The following is a 16,865-nucleotide window of genomic DNA, read 5'->3' as shown; positions in this document are numbered from 1 at the left end:
TGACTTTATCATCAAACAGGATGCCGGCAGTGCTGAGGGAAAAAAACATACAAAGCCCTTCGAGTCAGACACGAGGAAGAAACCTTGAGATATCAGACCAGACAAAAGAGAACCTGTCCTCATCTAAGTGATGGGTATCAGTGCCTGAGAGGTTACACACTGTTCACTGATGCCAAATGGAAAGAACACCTGATCTTACATGATCTCATTCTGTCAGAATCAGATGAGCGTCTAATCTCTACTTTTATCTATTTAATACATCCAGAGTTTAAAATAAAAAGTCTTGATGAGGACTAAAGTGAAAGACTGACTGATTCTACAATTTGTCCGTACCATAGCGCAGACAGTTTCCTTATTGTGACTCAGTGCTAGGACTTGCCTGACTGACCACTTCTCATTTTCATGAACATTATATTTGAACGAATAATTTCATAAATAAAGTCATGAGGAATTTGTAGACCATAACCGTTACTATGTAACACAGTTGATGGTTGATTAATATACTCAGTGACAACGAGCTATTAGAGATAAAATACTTCACATAATGAAAGAACACTTCACAATGTGTTTACCCTGTACACCACAGAGAAGAATGACATCATGTGATGCGGGTGATACCTGAAACTGCTATCACACCAGTGTTACCCCTGATGTCTCTAGAGGACAGCAAACTAGCCGTTCCCAAACCTAACCTAAACCCAAATCTTTAATCACAACTCTGATAGTTCTTAGTTTAAATCCCATGTTTTATTAGTTCCACTTCCAGTTTTTATAAATAAATTCTTAATCATTAATCAAAAGAATAAAAATGACTTAATCAAAAGTCTTTGGCACCATATCATTTGTGGTACAAATTTTAATATTTATGACTATCATGTCTACACTAACTTAGTCTCACTCAATCCTTCCTATTTTTATGCAAAACCCAGGAGCCTACATTATTATTATATATTTTTTTTGGTTCCATTTGAAAACTAGTCTGTCATGTAATATGTTGCGTTCTTTACAGTTATTAATATTTAAGGTATAGGTTTGGAAATAGTGGATGGTTTTGTATGTGATAATACAGACATGATAAAAATATATCTAAAAGAAATATGTACCAAAGATAACAATGGTGTCTAAGGCTTTTGCACAGTACTGCTTGTAGGGCTTGTGGTCCACAGATCGTCTCTTTTCTCATTAGCTTGAAAACCTCACAGTCCACGCTTGTCACCTGTCACGCTCACGTCCAGGTGCCTCATAGGCCTCGCAGTCTGCGGCGTGTCGCCCATCTTGGTCGTGTCCTCACAAAATTCAAAAAGTGTAATGCATTAATATCCTTGGCATAAGTTTATTACTTTAATAGCCTTTTCATGAGTTTGTGCTTCAGGGCTCCTCCTCAAGGGGCAACTGTGCTGAAAATCCCCATAGAGCTCTATCTTTAAATGCCCAGCTTTCAAAAAGAAATTAAGTGTTTACATCGAGTTACAAAAAAAAAAAACATTTAGTTCCCCATTGCTAAACACTCCTAAAGCCTGCTGCTACAATAATCATCCATTTATTATAACATTTTAAATGATACACCACAGTTACAGTCAGCAATCGTCTTAATGGTCATAGAGCATATCCGATTATAACTACAACAGTGTACATTTGGTAATTTTGCAGTAAATGATTGCAGCCTTACAATCTTTTTTATTCACTCATATCAAACACATTGAACAGGTGAGATTTTTCTATTCATTTTTATTTGCAGTGAACAGGAAACAAATTCTTCTCTTAAACTTTAAGTTCTGTCCCTCCTGAAATGTTTCTTTAAAAAAAAAAAAACTGAAGCTGGCTTGGTAACAAGAGCTGGCTACAAAATAAAAGTTTCTGTGCATAGTTGCTTTTTAGCTAAAGCTATTTAAATAAGGTACAAGGTATAACTGCAGATGCTAAATTTTATAGATAAGCATAGTTAGTTTGCTAACATTGCTAGCTATTACTATTAGCAGACAGACCTAACTAGTGATGCATCCATGTTACAATTCGGTTCTTATTTGCAAAAACAAACTTTTGAGTAAACTATGAGCTTTCATTAAGTTCATTTAATTATCATAAGTCACAAGGGGTTTATTTACACTGTTATTATAATTATTTTTTAGTAACATAGTGCAAGTTTCAACAACAACAAAAAGGAACATAAGATTTACATATCCGACATGTCTAGTAAATTAACCATAATCTCTTCCAGAGAGCTGAACTGATAGTGACGAGAACTAATCTACACAAAAGTCATGTGCTGATCATGGTTTATTGATTCATCGCAGTGCACTGGTTGATTTTAGATTAGCAGTACTGTTGTGTATAGAGGAACTAGGTGGATCTGAAAGGGTGTTAATACGTGATGAGTACAGTAACAGTAATGTTATGAAAATGCAATAATATTATCGATAGTTATTATTCACAAACATCGAAACTTCAGTAGATCTTACATTTTATCTGCACTAGATATTCAGATATATCAACAAACATTAACAAACTCTACTACTGTAACATCTAATCTATAATATTAGGAACATATTTTTTTTTAATATTCGAAAAATACGATTATCAGTTACAGCAAGAGATGTGCTTTAGGTGTGACAGACGAGTTCAAGGTGGAGGTGGGTCTGCATCAAGGATCGGCTCTGAGCCCCTCTTTCTTTGCTCTGGTGATGGACAGGATGACAGATGAGGTTAGACAGGAGTTTCCATGGACTATGATGTTTGCAGATGACATTGTGCTTTGTAGCGAGAGCAGGGAACAGGTGGAAGAACATTTGAAGAGGTAGGGGTATGCTCTGGAAAGCAGAGTAATGAAGGTTAGCCGGAATACATGTGTGTGAATGAGAGGAACCCAAGAGGAACGGCGAGGATACAGGGAGCAGAGGTAAAGAAGGTGCAGAACTTTAAGTACTTAGGGTTAATGGCCCAGAGCAATGGATAGTGTGGAAAAGAGGTGAAGAGGTGGGCACAGGTTGAAATGGGTGAAGAAAAGTTTTAGGTGTGTTGTGCAATAAAAGAGTATCAGCGAGAATGAAAGGAAAGGTGTACAGGAGAATGGTGAGACCAGCGATGCTCTACGGCTTAGAGACAGTGGCACTGAAGAAAAGACAGGAGGCAGAGCTAGAGGTAGCAGAGCTGAAGATGTTGAGGTTCTCTTTGGGAGTGACAAGGATGGATAGGATCAAGAATGTTAGTTGTTTTGGAGATAAAGTCAGAGAGGCCAGATTGAGGTGGTTTGGACATGTTCAGAGGAGAGATGGTGAATATATCAGTAGAAGGATGCTGAGGTTTGAACTGCCAGGCAGGAGGTCTAGAGCAAGACCAAAGAGGAGATTTATGGATGCAGTGAGAGAGGACATGAAGTTAGTTGGTGTGAGAGAAGAGGATGCAGAGGATAGATTTAGATGGAGGCAGATGATTCACTGTGGCAACCCCTGAAAGGGAACAGCCGAAAGACAAAGAAGAAGTTACAGCAATAACATACAGCGATATGACAGTGAATGAATGGGCAGGGTTTATGTCTACAGCACCACCAAACGTTAAAGAGGTACATGCTGAAATATCTGAGATGTCTTCAGAGACATCTCTGTACTCATTTGTTGGGCGTTGAAGTCATTATTTCTGTGATGAGTTAGCAGTTATATTGCTCTCACACCACAAGGTGGCACTGTCATGCCAGTGCAACATTACATTAAGACGTTAGTGTTTCACAAAGTTCAACTTTTTTAAAATCCATTAACTGGACTGGTTCTTTCACTAGGCCTATTTAAGTTTATGGTCAGGGCTGGGATCTAAATCCACACAGAAGTTTTCCCGTTCTTCAGTACACTCCCAGTCCTCCCTGGATCGGCTTTGGGCCTTGCACCCTGTCTCTCCTGTTCAGAGTTGACCCGGTTCTGTTCTGATGCTGGGCTACTGCTTCTGGAAATGGGAGTGCTTTTAGCGCTGTACGTCCTGAAAGCCATGTCCAGCTGCTCCTGTGCCACCCGCAGGTGATGATGCAAACTTGCAAGGTCCGGTGGGACATTTTCATCTGGACTAGCACAGTTCTGTTCCCGGTCCTGGTTCTGGTTGTGTAAGATGACACTGTTGTTGTTTTGTTGATTTGACAGTACTCTGTTCTGGTTCTGTTGATGTGAGAGGATACCGTTTTGGTTCTGGTGGCCCGTTTTCTCAGATTTCACCACAAAGTTGTATCCTGGAGGTGAAGCTGGAATATTACGAGCATATGGAAAAGCACAGGAGCGGAGACTCCGATTGCGGATTCGGCGTCTTCTGAGCGTGTCTCGGAATGCACCGATGGCAAGGTGGAACATCTCACAGAAGTTGAGCAGCAAGCACAGGCAGCTCACCACGTACATGACGAGCAGGAAGATGGTTTTCTCAGTGGGACGAGACACAAAGCAGTCGACTCGATGAGGACATGGAATTTCATCACACACATATGAGGGATTGACGCTGAATCCATATAGCAGGTACTGACCCACCAAGAAGAAGACCTCAAAAATGGCTCGAGATATGAGCTGAAGGACGTAAATTCTCATCAGACCTTCTTGCATGATCCGGCGACGGCCATCATGCTTCATCACATCCTTTTTCGGGTTCTTCTCCATCTCCATTTTGGCTTCCTGAAGCTCCAGCACATCGCTGTACATCATCGGTTCTGTGTCATCACAGTCACCATCATTGTCTTCTTCCTCCATCTGATCTACATCCCTCCATCTGCTCCTGTGGTCCCCCTTGTGTCTCTTCTTTGTCTTCTCTTCGTCCACCTCAGAATCACGGGCAATTTTGTGTATTGCGTATCCAAGGTACATGACGGATGGTGTGGAGATCATGATGATCTGAAAGACCCAGAAGCGGACATGCGAGAGCGGGGCAAATGAGTCGTAGCAGACATTGTCACAGCCTGGTTGTTTGGTGTTGCAGGTGAACTTAGACTGCTCATCAGAATAGATGGACTCTCCACCCACTGCTGTCAACACAATGCGGAAGACAATGAGGACTGTTAGCCAGACTTTCCCCACAAACGTGGAATGGTTGTGTATCTCCTCTAGGAGACGAGTGAGGAAACTCCAGCTCATGTTGGGCATAGAGGAAAGACAGCTACAATCTGCTGACAGAGAGGGAGAGAGTAAGACAACACCATATATAAACACCTTGTCTTGAAGCATTTAGGTTTTACTCAATACAACAAAAAGTCTTTAATGTTCTCTTACACCTTATAAATTAAAAAAGTAAAAACTTGCAGTCATGCGTTAATTTCACTGATTATGATTTTGTTCCCTAAAACATAACAATTTTGTATAATAGGGTTAAATATGATGTTGGCCCCCCAGAGACACTAAACTAGCTAACCAAGAGGCCTAGTTAGCTGGCTAGCAGAGACAGGACAGAGAGACCTAACATAAATTACAACATAAATTAACAAAAACTTACTAGCTAAGTATAACATTTTTATAGACAACAAATGTTCAATCGGGTTGCTGTCATTCACAATCACCTTCCACTTTGTAATAATACCACTAATAGTTGACTGTGGAATATTTAGTATGGAGAAAATTTTAGGGACTGGACTGGACTTATTGCACAGGTGGCATTGTATTCAGGTACAGTACCATGTTGGAATTCACTGAACTCCTGAGAGCGACCCATACAGTACTTTCACAAATGTTTGTAGAAGTAGTCTGCGTACTTGATTTTAAACAGCTATAAAAATGGAAGTGATTGAAACACTATGGTGAACTATATAGACTGGAATATTGGTGATATTTAGGGTATACAGACATACCTTAAATTGCCAAAAGTATTTACTCACCCATCCAAATCATTGAATTCAGGTGTTCCAATCACTTTCATGATTACAGGTGTATAACAACATAAAGACAGATAGATCCAAAGATAAAGGTTCCTAAAGACATGGATGAGCACGTTTGATGTGGAAGAACTTGACTGGCCTCAACTCGAAAGAACACCATTGGGATGGATTAGAGCGGAGACTGTGAGCCAGGCCTTTTCATTCAACATCAGTGTGACCTCACAAATCCACTTCTGGAAGAACTGTGGGAAAAAAAAATCCCATAAACAATTCCCTAAGCCTTGTGGAAGGGAAGAGTCGAAGCTGTCATAGCTGCAAAAGGTGCACCAACATAATATAAACCCTATGGATCAAGAATGAGATGTTACTCATACATTAGAAGGAAGGCGAGCGAATCCTTTTGGCAATCTAGTGTAGATCTCTGCTCCAAAAAGTTTTTTTTTCAGAGTATTGACTCAAGTGGAAGCAGTGATTCAGGTTAAGACATAGACTTCCCCTAATATGTAACGCTTCAGAATCGCTGCCTGTTAGTTAGTCCAAGTACCCAGCCTTAAAGGAATGTAATGTTGATGTCCTATAGTTCAACAGTTTATCCAAGTTTATCCAATGCTGAGTGGGATTGTGCCAGGATACCCCCACTCAAGTAATGCTTTGCCTGCTCCTCCCCCGCCAGCACAAAGTAATATATTCTTCCACATTGTTATTGTTTTTTTTCTTTTATGACAACAACAACAACAACAACAACAAAAAAGCCACCAGCACACAGCCTACACCCCCTACTATGAAAAAAGGGTTCCACCATCGATGCCAAACAGGAGGTGTGCTCTTTATTTATACTGATCCATTACATATTTGGTTCTTCTATAAACATACATGGTTTTATCTTATTCAACTGCACCAGTTACTAGCTTGGATATGTTAAGCATGATGGTTTTTGTACAGGATAGAAAAAAATACAATTAATGTAAAACCCATTGTTTGTTTGGGATTTGGCATGATGCCCTACCACAGGTGGAGATGTCAATCAAACACACTCACCCATGTTAATTCCCAACATTTGCATTGAATAAAACAAACAAATAAGCCAATCATCAATCATTACTTATGTAACACCTTATATTTTGAGTGAAAATGTCAAACTTGTTTACATAAACATTATTTACACTAATAAGAAATGCTGAGTAGGGATCAGAGCTCCTCCCTCCACCCTCCACCAGAGACAAGGCGTTCCAAGGCGTTCCAAGTAAAGACCATGGAAGAGAGGTTTATATGATGCACTTTCATTCTGATGTTATTAGTAGAACATAGTGTTCATGCAAACACACTAGCATTTAGGTAGGTGTTATCTATCTACCTCTAAGCTCCGCCCACTCAACTCCAGCCAGCTGTGAGATGTTTCCGCCAGAAGCCCCATCGTGTACTTTATTATACAGTTATTTTGTAAATGTAAAGTTAAAATGTATAAATAGATTCCTCGTTAAAGCTCCTGCAGTCACATAAAGAATCAAGACATCCGCCGTGTCGTCTTGTGATGGTGTTGAGCCTAATAATGATGGATCTTTGGTGTCTATCTTTATAAAGTTTAGTCCGAAGTGGTTTTACTGATCACATGATGGGAGATGTGTGTGTGTGTGGGGGGGGGGGATACTACAGATGTCTCTTAGACACCAGCTGTACTTTACGAGCCTTTCGAGGGCAGTGCACTGACTGTCTCTGTTGCGGGTTATTATTCTCACCACTAGATGGTGGACAAACACAAAGGCATCTCGTTCAGGAGAGAATCTGTCTATCCATTGTTTACTAGTAATGTGTGTTTCCTACAAATCCTTGACTTCCTGTCCACACACACACACTGAGCGATGATATTACAGAAATGTTGTTACAGAGGTTTTAAATAAAGTTGAGCAGGAATGATGATGAGGAGGAGTTGATTAATTTTCTCTGCCAGCAGCTCTGACTGTAGTGCCTGTTTATATTAATGCTCTAGCTCGCATACATTATTGTTTACATAGTAACAACTGGTAAACACTAAGAAGAAGAAGAAGAGGAAACCACATGTGAACATCTGTATGGCCAGGTGTTGTGTAAGGAGAAGTGTGTGAGGTGTTTATGGTTTCTCAGTCACAAATTAGCCGCAATTTTCTCCCATTAACTTGAGTGTTAATAAAAGTGATTGTAGCGGCTATAACAAAAGTAACAACACTAATTCACTCGTCTCACGCAATATTTATGAAATTATGGTGTTTTTAATAAATAAACAAATCACACACATGAGCAGGGCTGTAATATTTTCCCTGTCCTTGTTGAAGACTAAACCAGCACATCCCCCCAGTCTCATAACCCGGTTAGCAGGGTGGGTTGGTGAGGACACACACACACACACACACACACACACACACACACACACACACACACACAGATGAGGTGTGTGTCTCATTAACACTCAGGATTTATACAGCGTCATAAACACTTCACACTGCTGATGAGATACAGCCTGCTACGTGCACTGTTTAAGCATTTGCACGCACACACACACACACACACACACACACACACATACAGGAAGAGAGCTACATTTGTACATCAGACTGAAAATAAAGTACAAATAAAATTTTATAAAGTAAAAATAAAGGTTTTGCATTTTGCAAACATATAGTTTCAATCTACTGTTTTTGGTGATTTTTTCTCATTATATTATTCTGAAATATTTTATGACCTTATTAACATTTACATACTGTATTTATTCTCATATAGACATATATTGACTTTAAATGTACTTAAATGTACAGATATGAAAATAAAAATTTCTAATTACAATCTGAACTATTTAGAGACATTGTTACTAGACATAGAAAGATCTAAGACTACAAATTGTAAACAAATTTACTTATTTTAAATTCCTTTTTTTTTCTTTAGAGGTTCTTTAGGTTTAAAATGTTAGAGCTGTAGCGGTGTAACAATTAGACAACTGTAGTGTTTAGAACCTTAACACATAACTTTAGACAACAGAACTAAGAACATTAGTGATTTTAAACTGGTTAATCTTTAGCTATTTAAATATTGTGTTATGTTTTTAATATAAAAATATTTGGTTTCAAATATAGAACTAGCACTACTGTCAAAATACATGCAGTAACCTAGAACCTTGATCTTTACACTTTACAGGAGAAAACTAAACAGCTTAAATAAAATGTTCCGTATGTGAAGGTTTAGAACATTAGCAGTTAAAATACTTGCACAAAAAAACGATGCATGAAAACCTTAATGATGTGAAACTACGATATAAAGAAATTTAAAGCACTTTGAAAATTGTTATAAGCGTAAGTACCTTTAAAACGATGTAAAGATCAATAATGAGTATTCTTAGCTACTATAATATTCACACTCAGTCCTGCAGAACATTAACATTTACAAAATCTAAACTCCTTCACTTAGAGGATAAACTAATCTGAACATTACAGATTCGGTTCTAAGAGGTTCTGCGCTATATATCTAAGCCTTTGGCTGTTTGCGTATTTGGCAAGTTTGATAAATGTTCTGCATTGAAAACCTCTGGAATGGTTCTAATATAAAGTTTAGAACTGTAACACCAAGAACTCCAGTCATTAAAAAAAAATACCTTTTAAGGTGAGGCGTCAAACTGTGCTGTAGAACTCATACCATTCAGAAACCGAAGAAACTACAGTAATAACCTGTAAACCATTCGCACTGATCTCTTTGGCACTATTGCAGAAACGAAACCCTAAAATTATAACATTAACATAAAAGAGCTTTAGCACTTAGAACCTTTAAGCTAAAACCTTATCCTGGTTTATGGTATTAAAATTACTCACTCTGTAACTTTATCACTTAATCGTGGAACCCAAACTCTTGAAAATGAGAAGCTGCTGGAACGTTTAAAGCATGGCCCTGAGAGCAAGTCGCCATATCCAGACCACCGCAGAAGAAGAGGAACAAACAGAATCATGAGCATGTCCCCGAGCGAGACAGCAGCTCTTCATCACAGCATTATTGCGCTTACGAACCTGGAGAACCCACAGAGGAACGCTCTCCATTCAGCTGGAACTCCTCTGCATTTCAGGGTGATAAATGATAAGCGCCTGGCTGCTGAGGACTTCAGTGGGGATTCATATCGTTTGTACATCCCTGAAGTCTTCAGAGCAGAGCATGGTGCTGGAAAATGTGTGTGTGTGTGTGTGTGTGTGTCACATCAGCTTTCAGTAAGAGCTTAAGAGCAAAAGCGACAGAAGAAGGGGAAGGGAACGTTCCTCCAGCAATGTAGCCCTGACAGCAAGGGGGGAATGTCTACATGTTCGGAGTGCAGACTGGGAGTGTGTATGTGTTCTCAGCAGTCTGGACCTAGAGGACAACTGCAGTACACTGGCTTTTGGATCTTCAGCAGATAAAACCATAGGGCTGGAATGTAGACAAGCAGGAAATTTTCTGCTAGCTAAGATACCAGAACCCAGTAGAGCATATAATCTCATTTCATCATTTTCACTTCAGGAGCATCAGTTGTTCAAATCGTAGAACCATAAATCACATAGAACTTTAAGGATCCAGCTTTAAGGAATTTTCCAACTTTGAGCTTTCCTTTTGAATAAACATTGAAGCCTTTAATGTTTGGTACTGTGGACATGATTCATTTTAGTAGGAAGGTGTAATCAGAGCCTTAATCGTTCTCTCAGACATAGAACTAAGCCATTAATATATACTCTGTATTTGACTGCAGCATTATTTTGTACATTTCTGACTTTCCCGAATAAGAAGAAACCTTCTCAGGAATTTGGTTCTCTTGGAAACGGCAAGATGAGAGAGAGCACTGGCTGCAGATCCTCCAGTGTGTGTGCACGTTCCGTCATATGCTGTGTCATAATATTTAGACATGAGGCAGGGGAGTGTGTTTACACTGTGAGATCCTCATAGGGCACTCCAAAAAACTGGCTGTTCTCTTTTTTGCACTCGTCCCTCTGTCTCCAAGGAACAGGTCGGGACAGAGCGCTCCCTGGGCTTGATTTAATTCCCCAATACAGTTGTGGTTTATGTCCTGGCTTGTCTCAGCGCTATGGATTATGGAAATGGTGTTTTATGGCCTCCTGTATTAGCATTGAGAGAGTCTGTAGAGCGTTAATCCAGTTCTGCATTCTCTCAGCTTGGGTTATTAATCTCCTGGCTGAGAAGCTGTGATTTGATTTGCACACACACACACACACACACACACACACACACACACACACACACACACACACACACACACACACACACACAATGTTTATTATTGCCATTTTAGTTCTGTGATGAAGAACCAGCTTCTCAAACATTAGTCAGGTGTTATGTTTTGGATTATAATTAAATACTACCTGGATTATAAATGTATTTTTTTGAATAAAAAAATAATCACTATTAGCAACACCTTTATATTTGATTTTTGACTCACAGACATGGAGACTGGATAAAATGTATATCTCTTGTGCTCTTATTCTAAAACACTAACTATTTAACATTATAAATGAATATAGAGATGGAAAAAGTGTGTGTTGAAGAAGTGGAGAGGTCCAGAGTGTTAGATATGAAACCCTGAGTGACTTTTCTAATTTAGTCAGGAGAAAATATTCCTGAGATCCATTAAAACGCTAAGAGTGCCATCATCAGAAAATCTGAGTCTGTCTCTGACTGTGTCCATGATGATGAGCGTCCTCATAGAGCCCTGACCTTCCCCTGACCATGCATTCCTTCCCTACCGGACAGCATTCCCCTTGACTTTCCCCTAATCCTCCTGACCTTCGTCCTGTAGTTCAGGTGACCTTCCCCAGTGATGTTCTACCTGACCATCCCCCAACATCTCCCCTGAGGTCCTCTAACCTTTCCCCCTGATCTTAATAGAAGGTAAATTTGTTTCTTTCTTTGGTTTACCCAAGTTTGTGGATGGGTTCCCTGTTGAGTCTGGTTCCTCTCATGGTTTCTACTCGTTGCCATCTCAGGGAGTTTTTCCCTCAGCACTATTGCCCTCAGCTTGTTCATCGGATTTACATTTACATTTAGGCATTTGGCAGACGCTCTTATCCAGAGCGACTTACATCTTTATCTCATTACACATCTGAGCAGGTGAGGGTTAAGGGCCGCGCTCAAGGGCCCAACAGTGGCAACTTGGTGGTTGTGGGGTTTGAACCTGGGATCTTCCGAACCGTAGTCCAATGCCTTAACCACCAAGCTACCCCTGGGTTCATACACATTTTGTCATACATTTCAGACTTATTTCTCTAATTTTCTTTTGATTTTGTAAAGCTTCAGTTTTTTTGGGTCAAAATGTCTTCATCTTTGTCCCTAAGTGTGTTCTCAAATTGATTTACAAATTTGCATGTATTTGAATATTGAATATGTCATCCTTGTTTGTGCAGAATGTTTGATACTAAAACCATACTTTAGCCTCTTTATACTGCAGTGTTACCGAATATGAGATCGACTGCCTGTGACATCAGCACCTGATCAAACAGCCTCCACTGGTCACCTGTACCTCTGCCCTTCTACATCACGGTCAATCATGTTTGTAGTTGGGGGTTCACCAGGCTTATGTTTCCTCCTTGCACTCTTTCATCCATGACTGAGGTTGGATGCAGACACATTTGGTGTGGTGTGTAGTTACACTCAGTGACCAAACAGAGGATTTCTTTCTTATCATCTAAGAGCTCTCTCTCTCTCTCTCTGTATGTCAGTAGATGAGCAGAGAGACCACAGGCTGAGTGAGGGGTTGTGTGTTGTGCTGTTGTGTAATGGCTCTGGGCTGGTTCCTAACCACTTCAGTGGAGCAATGTGATCATCGGAGCAGACATGGACGACATGGGGGGACTGGAGCGAGGGAGATCAGAGAGAAAGATGAATAAACAAGAGGAGATTGACTGGGCTGGGGCGGTGCCTCAGGAAACCCCATGTGAAATCATGGGACATTGGCTTGTGTGTGTGTGTGTGAGAGAGAGAGAGATCTGCATGAAGTTTATCCATATCTAACCCCTTTGGGCTCTGTGTGTGTGTGTATGTTTGTGAGTATGTTGTCTCTGAGGAACACTGAGATTTTTTTGAACTTTAATCTTTATTTATTAAATTTATTCATTAATTCTCTCTCTATTTGTCTTTTTCTACATCTGTCTGTATTTATATTGTCACTCTCTCTCTCTGTATCTGTGTATTTGTCTATTTCTGTCTCTTGCTCAAAGACCCAACATTGGCAACCTAGTAGATCTGGGTCTTGAACTGCCAACTATCTGATCAGTAACTTAGATCCTTAACACACTGAGCTCTAACACTGAGCCACCATGGACTTGTGTGGACTTGTGAGTAGACTTACTGTAATAACTCATTCTGGGCCTCTGAGTCTAGTGTGCTCCATTGTCTCCACTTCTTCTACACTGGATTTTTCATCAATAAGACGTTCGACAGCGCAGGTAAATGAAAAGAAGGGAGGATGTTCCATAAGCGCGCACTAGGCTAGGCTATGCTTAACATTTGAAACCTCAGATGTGTAGCGACGGTGTGCTGTCAGTGTTTTATATAACTGTATGCTGGCTTGGCTTTCTAGTGTCTGAACTGGAAATTAACTCATTTACATGACATTTAAAATTGAGATATCATTAATTATTAAATAATAAAATAAATAAAACCATTAGCAGGTTACTCACAGCTTTACACTTTTACTAACAGGACGATTATGGGGTTTTTCTCCATGTTCAGAAAGTGCTGTGGTGAAATACAGTAAAATATTTTAAAAGGGGTAAACATCACAGTGAACCATAGCGCAAATAAACACACACAAGTCATTATACTTTTAAACAGCTGACCATTCACTGCTTCCTTTAGCATTTTATTATTATTATTTTACAAAATAAAAAAAATGGAGTGTGTAGGGGTGATTGGCCTGACGCTTGTGCCGGCTCGCTAGTGAACGACAGTTAAGTGAGACAGATGCCCAGGCAGGTGTTGGCATGTGATGCTGGTATCATGTGACCTTTATAGTGAATACGGGTGTGTGGACTGGGATACGATTTGACACTGATGTCCCTTGACCTTGGAGTCCACCTCTTATCCCTTTGGAAATTGTTCTGGGCTCTTTGGTTACCATTCGTATTATTCGTTAATTTGTCATGAATTCTCCTCTTGTCAACATGTCTGAGGCAGGTGGCTACATGCTATGGATCTTAGACTTCTGAATAACATGTGGAACTGTTGTCACAGGAACATCAAGCTGCGTGGAGATGGTCTTGTAGACTTTACCTTTAACATGTTTGTCTAAAAGTTTCTTATCCTTAATCTCCTGAGACAACTGGTCCATGTTCAGTGTGGTAGACACACCATGATACTGTACCAAACTGAGTGTTTACTTTTCACCCTTTAAACATGTGATGATAACTACAGGACACACTTCAGTTATTTTCAATAATTTTCAGGGGTATCATACTTTTTGTCCAGGCCAATTTATTTAGTGTTTTTTTTTTTTTTTTATACTTTTGTTAAACCACAATTCAAAAGCTCTGATCTGATTAAGTTAATTTTTAGCATATTTTAAAATGTATTATTACTTTTTGTTTCAAGCTATTTTAGTGATCATTGGAAAATGTGGAGTGATGTTGGCATTTATGTGGCCTGTGAAGGAAATACAGGTCACTGGTTTGGGACATGCCCACTGTGGTTATTTTTTTTTTTTACTTATTCTAAATGACTAAAATAGATTATCTTCATTTGCACTCACGCCATGTTGTTAGGTGTTCACACTTCAGACAGAAATGCGTTTATGTCATAAAACACCTGAGTTGGGGCTCGTCGAGTAAGGCTTTGCATTACTGATCAAAAGTTCAACAGGTCAAGCCCTTAACCATTGCTGTTTCAGGGGCTCTGACCCAGCGCTCTGAGCCCAGCGTCCTAACTAGCAGCGATATGAATTTCATTCTGACAAAAAGGAGTGATGTTACTGAGGTTAAAGAAGCCTCACTCACTCAGGTTATACAAGTTTCCCCAGAGCTCCTGTCCTAGTCCACTTACAGTAAGCAACCAAACCCCTGATAGACTGAGCAGCACAATCATCACCTACCTCTTCATCAGCTCCATTGGTGCATGCTCTTCCGGAGGTTTAGACAGGGGTCCAGCTGGTGCTCATCTGACCTGAACCAGACCACCACCATCACTGTGTGTGGGACACGAAATGGAAGAGAACAAAGGGAGGTTCTTAGGAAACCCTGCACCACCAAGTACAGGCCAAGTGGGTTACATCACATCGCTGTCCAATGGAACCATTGTTCTTCCTGCTGAGGCACTGTTTCCTTCCCCAGCATCAATCAGCCATGCTGTTTCTGTCCATTCATACATATGCACCACAATCAATAAACTGATACTAATGCTGATGATAATAATAATAATAATAATAATAATAATAATAATAATAATAATAATAATCAGAAGATTTTTACCCCAATGTTTGGAAAGAGTGCAATGCTATGGTACTTTTGTTATTTGTAATTTTTTTTGTAATTAACAGCTTTACAAATCAATACCAGAAGAGGTTAAAAAGTGGAATATGTAAGATAAAACATCAGGGTCAAACATCAGACTTTAACCTTGATGCCATCTTGTAAGTTTTTGCAAAATGTTGTGTGTGTGTGTGTGTGTGTGTAAGTACTGCATCTGCACTCAAATACCACACAGATGCTCAAAGCTCATGGCTGATCCAAATATAAAATTGTACTCTTATAGTAATCACAGTTAAAAATATATTATAATTATATTTAATAGAGATTAAATATACAGTAATTAACTATTACACTCAATTATAGCAATAACTACTAATAGAGATAATTAGAGTGCTATTATTTAGTTCCATGTGAAAGAATTAGTCATGATATCACAAATTGTCTATTAATGTACAAAAATGGCAAAAAAAAGAAAGAAAGAAAGAAAGAAAGAAAGAAATCAAGCATCGGAAAAAAAGAGTTAAGAAATTATTGAAAATTTAAAAAAAATGATTAAATTATGCAAATAACACCTACAGCTGTGTTTAAATCATGTAAGTTACAGAACATAGGTGATCAATGATTTTCTGATGAAAACACTAATTATCAGAGAACAGCCAGTGAGAATAACAGCCATCGGCACTTGGCTGTAAGTTTTAATAGATTTTTCTTTTTTCTGGTCAAATGTTGAACAAACAGCACATTTTATGTTCAGATTTCTCTTCTTATCACTCTAATTCTTTGAATATATACTGTATATTTTTTTAATCTGGTTTTACAAAAACAAATACTACAAGTGCCGCGAGGACTGTAACAAACACCATGCTGATATATTTCTTGATTTTTCAAAGACTCCACTGATTCATTCATTATATAGTTTTTAAAAAAAATCTTCAGCATTAGATTGTCCAGTCGAGCCACTGCAACACAGTGCTAACAGATACCTGAAAATACCTCCTCAGTCCAGGCCAGTCCTAAAGGGATGCACCAGGGGTGGGTTCTGGGTCTCATACTGTTCCATTTATACACACTGTCTAATGCACAGTAGCATTTCTACAATGATGGCTCTACTCTATCAGCTGGTCAAGCCTCAGAGTTTCTAAAAATTTAGGTTGATTGTATCTAGTACACTCTGTACCAACTACTGTAAGCCCACAGAAAGATAAGACCTCCATTGGTAACATTACACCAAAGATAAAATTATGTTTTTTTTTTACACAAATAAAACCTGTATTTTTTCTTTTCATGGAAAATTTTTATTAGTCCTGCTAGCTCTATTTCATCAGCAGGTCAAGCCTTTGAGTTTCTAATACTTCTGTTTGATTGTATCTGTACCAGCTGCTGTAAGCCCACAGAAAGATAAAGCCTCTATTAGTAACATTACGCCAAAGATAAAATTTGTGTTCTTTTACACAAATAAAGGCTGTATTTTTTCTTTTCATGCAAATTCTTTATTAGTTCTGTATATATTTATACAGACTCTTTTTGTTCTACTGTAGCAAAGTTAGCTATGGTGTGTGTGTAGGTGTGTGTGTGTGTGT

General features: G+C 39.1%; 1 protein-coding gene across 5 annotated transcripts; it reads right to left on the bottom strand.

Moving 5' to 3' along the window:
- Positions 1 to 3,803: 3,803 nt before the first annotated feature.
- gjc2 (gap junction protein gamma 2) lies at positions 3,804 to 14,984 on the bottom strand. Of its 5 annotated transcripts, none has more exons than XM_053505601.1 (2): positions 14,910 to 14,984; positions 3,804 to 5,125 (listed from the first exon to the last, which is right to left on the bottom strand). In XM_053505601.1, the coding sequence occupies exon 2, from the start codon at positions 5,103 to 5,105 to the stop codon at positions 3,804 to 3,806; it is 1,302 nt and encodes a 433-aa protein (XP_053361576.1). In that variant the 5' UTR covers positions 5,106 to 5,125; positions 14,910 to 14,984. The 5 variants fall into 5 exon arrangements, with proteins under 5 accessions (XP_053361576.1, XP_053361570.1, XP_053361597.1 ...); XM_053505595.1 differs by having other exon boundaries at positions 3,804 to 5,128; positions 14,910 to 14,978; XM_053505622.1 differs by lacking the exon at positions 14,910 to 14,984 and adding an exon at positions 9,856 to 9,990 and having other exon boundaries at positions 3,804 to 5,128.
- Positions 14,985 to 16,865: the final 1,881 nt, after the last annotated feature.

The sequence above is a fragment of the Clarias gariepinus genome, chromosome 1 (genome assembly GCF_024256425.1).
Source record: "Clarias gariepinus isolate MV-2021 ecotype Netherlands chromosome 1, CGAR_prim_01v2, whole genome shotgun sequence".
Lineage (NCBI taxonomy): Eukaryota > Metazoa > Chordata > Actinopteri > Siluriformes > Clariidae > Clarias > Clarias gariepinus.
Note: the sequence above shows the minus strand (reverse complement) of the source record. Positions and strands in the feature narration are given on the sequence as shown.

Coding starts and splice junctions, on each gene's coding strand:
- gjc2 (XM_053505601.1), bottom strand. CDS start 5,105: ATGCCCAACATGAGCTGGAGTTTCCTCACTCGTCTCCTAGAGGAGATA.